The 9,292-nt window shown below is 37.9% G+C and overlaps 1 protein-coding gene across 1 annotated transcript; it reads right to left on the bottom strand.

The window, feature by feature from the left end:
- Positions 1-510: 510 nt before the first annotated feature.
- On the bottom strand, positions 511-8,859 carry tmem208 (transmembrane protein 208). The gene is made up of 6 exons (XM_085805308.1): positions 8,634-8,859; positions 7,333-7,428; positions 5,014-5,073; positions 4,781-4,917; positions 1,967-2,051; positions 511-1,355 (listed from the first exon to the last, which is right to left on the bottom strand). The coding sequence occupies exons 1-6, from the start codon at positions 8,637-8,639 to the stop codon at positions 1,218-1,220; spliced, it is 522 nt and encodes a 173-aa protein (XP_085661434.1). The 5' UTR covers positions 8,640-8,859; the 3' UTR covers positions 511-1,217.
- Between the last annotated feature and the right edge of the window lie 433 nt (positions 8,860-9,292).

The following is a 9,292-nucleotide window of genomic DNA, read 5'->3' as shown; positions in this document are numbered from 1 at the left end:
TCAGAGTAAATGAAGGTTTTTGGACAAAATAAGAAACTGTTACCGTCAGTTTTTGCACTAGTGTCTGACATCTCAACTTCACAATGCATCATTTGTCATTCGCTCTTAGAATAAAGAGATTAAAGATAGTCCCGCCTACTATTCATAGTGTTTTTGGATTAATGAGAGGAAAACCTGACATTCAGTTCATTTTCTCCCATTTCAAACATTTAACCAACTCAAATAACTGTTGAAATGTTTTAATTTCTATTTGGATAAACTTGAATAATACCAAATCAAAAAGTTGTTTACGTGATTTGAATAGTTGGATTGAAATGACAAAAGTTTTAATGATCAGTATTTGAACGACAGAATATGAAATTGACCTAAGGATGGACAACTCAGCTGTCAATATATTATATATACAGTATATATATGTTATAATAACAGGAATGATACAGTATGACTTTCACGTTGACTGACGATGTAAAAAATCACATTATTAAGAACCTTTCAGTTAGACACAGCCAGTTACACTTCAATGTATTTATTAAGGCACTAAGAGAAGTTTTAAGCCTCATGGGAAAAGTGAAAGTAATCGCTCAGTACTCATGAATGAAGATAGAATGTAGAAAAAATAAACACTGAGAACCTGACGAGTGAAAAAAGTCTCTTGTGAAGACGCATCATCACCATCGACAACGGGAGAAAAAAAGACTTTTATTGCAAAAAATGTTCCCATTTTCCTATTAAAACTTGATTTATACCCAGTTGATTTCATAAGACTTCATAGCTCACAAGAAAAACCTCCTGGCTCTGTAATGAATGATCACCGATGAATTGTGTTACATCAGAGACATTTCTGAAGAATAAAATAAAATAAAATAAAAAGACATTCCACGAAAAAACGTGGCACTGATGCAACAAATTCAGTTTGGACTCATTCTGGTTATTGTGGGGTGGAGCTGAAAGTAAATCTGCTCTTAAATCTCCGCTGGAGGACAAACGATATTTGGACCGTGACATTATCTAAGTAGGGAACATTTCATTTCATAATTTAGGGAGAAAATTGGATTACAAGAAAAAGCAGGAAGAAAACACGGAAAACAAGATTCCACAGTATCAGATTTGGATCGAGTTTAACTTAATAACAAAATTTCTTCCTAAATAACTTACGAGTTCCTCGCCATCTGTAAATCAGATTATAAAAATACTGCTGGGCCGTCTGCTGCGCTGCGTCAGAATCTCTTCATCTGTCTGCGCTCTTGTCTTCTCTGCTTCTTCTCATTCACCTCCTCCGGTGCCGACGGGCTTTCTGCCATGAACCAAGGGCCCAAGAAATTCACCCACAGCAGGTGCAGCGCGCGAGCCGGGGCCTGAAGCGGAGCACAAGCACAAGGAAACAGAAAGAGGGAAGCGGTCAGACGGGAAGAAACAGCAGCTGTCTCATAGGATTGTTTGTTTGTTTATTTTCACATATCAAAGTTAAAAAAGATATAACATATAAAATCCAAAACAATGTGAAGGGGAAATGCCAAAAAACCCTCCAGGGGCTTGTAGGGTGGCATTCTCCGACTACAGTTCTAAGCTAATGAGCACAGACACATTTGTGAGGTACAAAAGTCATTCATACATAATAAATACAAACATGGTTTAACATGATTTAACATTGTACAATGCAAAACAAAAGCTTGATAAACATGATAAAATAATCCCAGTTTAGATCCAGACCATGTGGAAAGTATCGACTGTTAGCAGGAGAGACTTTAGTGCTCTGAGTCCTAAATTGTTGTAAAGATAAATCAAAAAAATGTACAGGTAATAAATTCCATATTCTTGGTCCACGATAAAGTAACAGAACTGTGATTGAACATAAACAAATAAACCAATCTGAAGATGATTCACTTGATAAACACTGAGGATACCAGACTGAAGGAATAGAGGCTGTGAAGAATGTCTGATGGAGAAAAGCACCCAGAGCTCTTACCAGCAGCCACAGGTACCAGAAGTAGGAGGAGATGCTGCTGAGCACTTGGACTATGGCTGTGAGCAGGATGACGTCCTTCAGATGCCTGCATCACAAAACACAGTAACTGAAAAAAAAACCTGTGTTTCAATCCACAAACTACAACTTTGAACACTTGTGAAGGACACAATGAAGTCAGCTCGATTATTAGGGCACGACTCCGACTGATAACAATAAAATAAAACTGCAACTCCAACTAAACACACATTCATAAAAGGAAATGTAATAGAAAGTCCCAAACACATCACTTCTTGTTACAAGTTTTGTCAAATTTGATGTTTAAATATGTAAATGAGGCAATATCTATTGAAATATGTGCAAATGTGCATATATTTCCAGAACTGAAATCTGAACAATGGATAAACCTACTTTCAAAATTCTTGTTTTATTTTGTTGACATATTAGAGTCAGAAGTTTTTACTGAGGGGATTTTGGATATCTCTTTTTATCACTCTGTAAATGAGAAAATACTGTCACCAGCCCTAAAAAAATCTAATTTCGCCATGTTTTTAGGAATAAAATGTTGTATAAATGAGGCTGTGAATGATATATCAACAATCCCCTCTGTAAAAACCTTCAGAATATAGACAGGGATCAAAGTGGAAGGTTTGGTGTCTGTAAGTGCTGCTGAAGTGGAGATTTCTAGCTCAGAGTCTGAGTCTGAGAAACTCTTTCTGAGAAAACGGCTTAAAGGAGTCATCACCCGGAAATCGCATTTTTCCTTGTTAAAACATGTCTACTGGTGTTGGACCTCAGTGGAAACTTGCCTGAAAACCTGGGGTTTGAAAGTGGCTGAGTTTTGTGGTTTGGGCTCTTTGTTGAAGCCAGAGTAGCTCATGAGGCTGCACACCTCAACATTACCAGATTTTGATTCTGCTCCTACGGTGACGTCACCGTGGCGACTGCTTTCATAAACACACCTCTCTTCCACCACCCCGACTTCTGCCGCGCCGCCATTACGGGTTGTTTTATTTCCCACTGTAGCGCTGTTATTTCCTCACTTTATTAAGTTTTAATAATTTTTTCATGCGAGAAAGTAAGGGTTTAGATCCCCAATGTGCGGTTAGTTTATTCAAATGACGGCTGTTTAAAGTTTTCTCCGCGTTGGGAGAAGTGAGGTGCAGCCAGCTGCAGTGAGCACCAGAGGAGCGGAGGAGGAGTGACTCCTCAACCCGCCTGCACTGCTCGTTTAGCCGGCCGATAACAACGTCGTCATGCCGCCGGAGGAAAGGGTCGTTAATTTATTAAGTTTTAATATTTGTTCATGCGAGAAAGTAAGGGTTTAGATCCCCAATGTGCGGTTAGTTTATCCAAATGACGGCTGTTTAGAAGTTAGCTCCGCGTTGGGAGAAGTGAGGTGCAGCCAGCTGCAGCCAGCACCAGAGGAGCGGAGGAGGAGTGACTCCTCAATCCGCCTGCAGCGCTCGTTTAGCCGGCCGATAACAACGTCGTCGTGCCGCCGGAGGAAAGGGTCGTTAATTTATTAAGTTTTAATATTTGTTCATGCGAGAAAGTAAGGGTTTAGATCCCCAATGTGCGGTTAGTTTATCCAAATGACGGCTTAGAAGTGGGTTGGGAGAAGTGCAGCTGCAGCGAGGCAGAGGAGCGGAGAGTGACTCGTCAGCAACCCGCCTGCAGCTGCTCGTTAACCGGTCAAACTACGTTGTCATGCCCGCGGAGGAAACGGTCGTTAATTAACTTACCTGCAGGTTTGTAGAGGTTTACCGCCGACTGGTTAAATTCTTTTTGAGATAAAAGTTTGTCTCACTGATGAAATCTAACATTGTGGCAGTCGTATTAGTTTGTTTGAATGAAAAGTGAAGCTTCACACAGAGCAGCAGCAGCTTTGCACCGGGGCTCTGTAGCCTACGTACACAAATCACCACATTTACATCAATAAATACATGTTTTACAATGAACCGATACAATTTTGTTTTATTTTATGAAGTTATAACGTGGTTACGGTACATGACAGAGCAGCAGTATGCGGTTTCCAATACAGCCTGCATGTGGCTCTGTCCTTCCTGCGTCCAATCAATGCGCGCCTCATTACATATTAATACAATGAACATCCGGACCAGTCAAAACCTCGCGCCTACTCTCACGAGAGAAAGTTGCCATATGAAAAAGTGTCAGAACAAGCTCTATGTTTGAATTTTTTTTAAAAAAATGTTTCCAATAAGTTTTAAGAACTGATTCAAAGCAATTTAAGGGGGATTGGATACATAAAAAACCAGGTGATGACTCCTTTAAAGACTTGTACTGTAAAATTCCATAGATTGTTATTGTAAAACGTACTTTTAGGATTTGTTGCTGAAATGAATTAAAATAAAACTGAAACTCCAACTAAACACACATTCATTAAGGAAATGGAACAGAAATCCCAAACACATCACTTCTTGTCTCATGTTTTTATCTGGAAATCAAATGAAACACGATCACGTCGTCTGAAAACTAAAGTGTAATTTAAGAAAAAGCAAACTGAAAAACTGAATAAAAAAAAAACAAATGACATTTTAAAACTATACTGTAATAACCTTGCTGTACACACAGAAAATGTATTTCTCTGAATGGACAGAAAACCTTTTGCTGTTGCCTAGGTTACATCACACTTCAGTGTTCAGCCCCATTGATGTAAAATTAAACAACAACTTTCTTTGCACAATGTCATGAATGTAAAGACAGAATTTTCTCTTCCACTATATTTGCATCTTTATTTGAGTGCTATCAGTATTATTATAATTATTATTATTGGGTGGTTACTAGGTTACTCACTCGGCCATCCCCTGCTCCATGTTCAGGTCTATTCCTCCGTCCAGCAGACTTCCATCCTCAGCAAACACCGGCTTGGCCATGGCCGCCATGGAGCGGTAGCTGCCGACGTAGACCGCCAGAGCAAACACCAGCAGCAGCTGGAGGGGAAGCAGCCATTTAGTATCACATATAATAATAATAATCACAATTATAGGTTTGGATTTTAAGATTTTAAAGAACCAAAACGCACTCACCCATGTCCAAAACGTAGACGAACTGTAGAAAACCAGGAGATTTACAGCAGCGTATATCGCCTGCAGAGACACGAGACACAGCCACAAAGATTATCAGATGAATCACTTCATCATTTCATAACAATCGTTTTCATTATTTACCGAGTAAAAACATGATCTGGTTCCATTTGGCTTCTTTACATGATCAGAAATGACAGTTCATTTAATATGTGAAGGATTTATACAGTCAAGCAAAATGAACATCATGGATTCTGAAGAATGACTTAAAAAAAAAAGACTTAACTGAGAAAATACTAATTAGATTAAAATGTATCAGGTTTACAAATGTAGACACTGGAAAATTACTGTCATTTCACTAGATTTTACATCAAATCAGTCAAAGACAGTTTTCATGGGAGAATATCTGGATCACTTTCCTTGATACTGCAATTAAAGGGACAACCAGGAGTTTCTATTTGGTTATAAAAAGTCTGATATTAATGTGGATGAATCTCCGTTACCACTTGTTAATAGTCCATTTTAGATAAATCTATGGTTTTGTCTCTATGGTTATTTTGTTATTATTAGTGGTGGTGGAAATGCTGGGCGAGCCGACCAGCGTTTCTTTACTTTCGGTTTCGTGGCGAGTCATGAGAATAACGCCGCCGTATGAATCTCCGTTTATGGTGGGAACTACGACGGTATGTGATCGTCTTCCAACCTCTGACTTTAATTCTTGATGAATGAAAACATGAGTCTGTCTTGCGCCGGTCAAAGAATTTCACGGTGCGGAGGCTCATAAATGTAGTGGGGAAACACTTCACTTTAACAAAACTCCTCATTGTCCCTTTAAAATATTTTAAGACTCTGAAAGAAGATTTTAAATCGATCCACGACACTGAAGAACGTCTTGGTCTCATGAACTTCTTCTGTTTCCTGTGGCTGTTGCTGCAGCTCTGAACCTGGAAGTTGTAGCAGTAGCATCTCTGCTATACAATTGACATGGTAACCATGGTAACCCCCCCCCCAATTGATTGATTGACTGTTTGATTGATAGGATGATAAGTGACTATTTAAAGCCCCTACAAAGAATTGTCATTTTGTGTTGATTTTGGCGACCCCCTGTGGACAAAAGCGGTAGCGTTTTGCTGGAATGAAGATGCAGTCTTCATTCCCATGAGCTCTAGCGCGTAGAATCATAACGACCCTCCAGACTACGTTTTTTATGAGCAGTTTTAGTCAAATTACTTCAGAAATGTATTTAAACTACTTTAGAGCAGCGTCTAGCAGGACAGCAGAGCGGGCTGGCTCTCCAAAATGAATCTGTGTAACTACCGTTTGATAATACGTTACTACCATAGTCTTATTATATGCACGTCAAATACAGTAACGTATAATATTATATATAATATTGATCTTTTTGGAAGCTGCTTGGCCGGCACATTTTGTTTAAGTTAATGAAACCGAGAGACTTTTAATACTGTGCTTAAATTAAACAGAAATAAAATTATAGGCTGTGTGTGTGGGCCAACGTGTTCATAAAATATAAAATGTCGTACTTTTGTGGAAACGTTGGCCCACACTGTCAGATACATTTTTGACAAAAACTTTTATGACATTAAACGAACAATACAAAACAATACAAAACCAATAGTAACCCCATGCAATAGAACATTTAAAAGCATTTTATTTCATTATAGGCTATTCAAAAAAAGTTTAAAAGTGTTCCAAGCTTCACAAACAATTAGATCTTGGCGTTTAGGCTGCTGCAAGAAGTTGTGCAAAATCTGTGCAGTGACAGTGATATGCACATCTGCTGTTGTAGGTCAGAGATGTCAGCAGAAACTAGAGACTTTTGCATATTCAGTTAAAAGTTCCTCGTAGGGGCTTTAACATGATTTATAAAGCAGAACATGAGAAAGTTCCTCGTAGGGGCTTTAACATATTGTGATTTATGAAGCAGAACATGAGAAACTAAATGTAAATGGGGAGAAGCTCATCCTAAACACGACAGGATTCAGTCAATTAAAGTTCAAGTGAAACCAAACACGGCTGTGACCAACACGCTCACATTCACACAAACACAACAATCACAACAACCACAACAACCACAACAATCACACAAACACAACAATCACAACAACCACAACAATCACACAATCACAATCACAACAAACACAACAATCACACAAACACAACAATCACAACAACCACAACAATCACACAATCACAATCACAACAATCACAACAATCACACAAACACAACCACAACAACCACAACAACCACAACAACCACAACAACCACAACAATCACAACAATCACAACAATCAGATTCTCACATTAGCTCCTAGGATGACTCGTGTGTAGAACTTCAGAGTCGCCTCGTTCTCCTCGTAGATCTGCTTCTTTCCCTTCGTGCCAACTTTTCCTTTGGGCTGTTGAGACAAACACACACAGGAAGTTTCATTAATTGAGTCAAACACACAGGAAGTTTCATTAATTGAGACAAACACACAAGTTTCATTAATTGAGTCAAACACACAGGAAGTTTCATTAATTGAGACAAACACACAAGTTTCATTAATTGAGACAAACACACAGGAAGTTTCATTAATTGAGACAAACACACAAGTTTCATTAATTGAGACAAACACACAAGTTTCATTAATTGAGTCAAACACACAGGAAGTTTCATTAATTGAGTCAAACACACAGGAAGTTTCATTAATTGAGACAAACACACAGGAAGTTTCATTAATTGAGACAAACACACAGGAAGTTTCATTAATTGAGACAAACACACAGGAAGTTTCATTAATTGAGTCAAACACACAGGAAGTTTCATTAATTGAGTCAAACACACAGGAAGTTTCATTAAACCACATTGGACAAACAGGTGTAATTCAGCCTTCATCTTCATCTTCAGCCTCTCTCCTCATCCTCAGCCTGAGCTCAGTGACTGGCATTTATAATTTAAAATGGGACATTAATCCAACATTTAGACTCTTTATAACTTTAGCTTTATAACTGGGGATGCAACTAATGATTGTTTTCATTATTGATTAATCTGTTGATTATTCAAATGTTTAATTGATTAGTTGCTTGGTCAATAAAATGCTGAAACATATGTTTCCCAAACCACAAGACGACGTCCTCAAATGTCTTGTTTTGTCCACAAACCAAAGAGAGACTCAGTTTATTGTCATAAAGGAGCAAAGAAACCAGAAATATTCACATTGAAGAAGCTGGAATCAGAGAATTTGGACTTTTTACTACCCATCTTAAAGTGTTTTAGCAGATTTACAACCAATAATCAATCAAACCTACATAACTGCATCATTATTACATTATTATTACATTATTATTATTATTATTATTATTATTATTATTATGGGGCAGTCACGTTCAACTTAAGTTTAAATCAGCTGAATCTGATTTTCTGGTCTCAGTCGTAGTGACCAGGTGAAGAGAATGTAATGAGTCAGGTGTGTGTGTGTGTGTGTGTGTGTATATAAGTGTGTGTGTGTGTGTGTGTGTGTGTATATAAGTGTGTGTGTGTGTGTGTATAGGTGTGTGTGTGTGTGTGTGTGTGTGTGTGTGTGTGTGTGTGTGTGTGTGTGTGTGTGTGTGTGTGTCTCACCGCCATCAGCTCGCTGTCTCTGCCGCTGTGCTGCGTTCACGTGTCGCTGCATCCACAACTAAAGGAAAGAAACTGAACTAACCGACCATAACCGGAGTAAAAGCAGCGACTCTAACGCAGACTCATGGAGAAACGTTTAGAGATGTTTCTAAATGTTTCTAAATGTTTCTAAATGTTCATCTGTGTGTCTACGACTCTAAACTAACACATCAGCGTTCGGCTCTTTCTGTCTTTCTGCGCTGCAACACTTCCGGCGCGCCGCAGTGTCGTCATCACCTCGTCACCGGCTTCGTCACGCGATGGCGGAAGTAGCTGGTGAAGTATTTTTTATTTTTTATTTTTTTAAACATTTTTTATTTTATTTATTTTTTGATTTGATTTAATTTCAATATAAAATACATTTTGAAACTGAGCTTAACATGTCAGCATTTCAATAAAGGTTTAAACACAGTAACAGATAAAACAGGAAAGCCATGAAATAAATATATATATATATATTTATTTCATGGCTTTCCTGTTGCTATATATATATAATAAAATAAAATAAAATAAAAATAAAAAAATATATAAAAATTATAATTTGAGGTAAAAATTCAAATAAATAGATATTTGATACAAAGAAGGTAAATGAAAATTTACAAATATAGAAAATTAGGATC

The sequence above is a fragment of the Trachurus japonicus genome, chromosome 3, assembly GCF_045865225.1.
Source record: "Trachurus japonicus isolate A0001 chromosome 3, Traja_1.0".
Classification (NCBI taxonomy): domain Eukaryota; kingdom Metazoa; phylum Chordata; class Actinopteri; order Carangiformes; family Carangidae; genus Trachurus; species Trachurus japonicus.
The sequence above is the reverse complement of the archived record's forward strand: the minus strand, read 5'-3'. Positions and strand labels throughout refer to the sequence as shown.

What these genes read in the sequence shown, in the direction of transcription:
- tmem208 (XM_085805308.1), bottom strand. An exon ending in CGTCTACGTTTTGGACATGG is followed by an intron (nt 4,918 to 5,013) that starts GTGAGTGCGTTT and finishes CTTCCCCTCCAG; the next exon opens with CTGCTGCTGGTGTTTGCTCT. An exon ending in ATGGAGCAGGGGATGGCCGA is followed by an intron (nt 2,052 to 4,780) that starts GTGAGTAACCTA and finishes TTTGTGATGCAG; the next exon opens with GCATCTGAAGGACGTCATCC.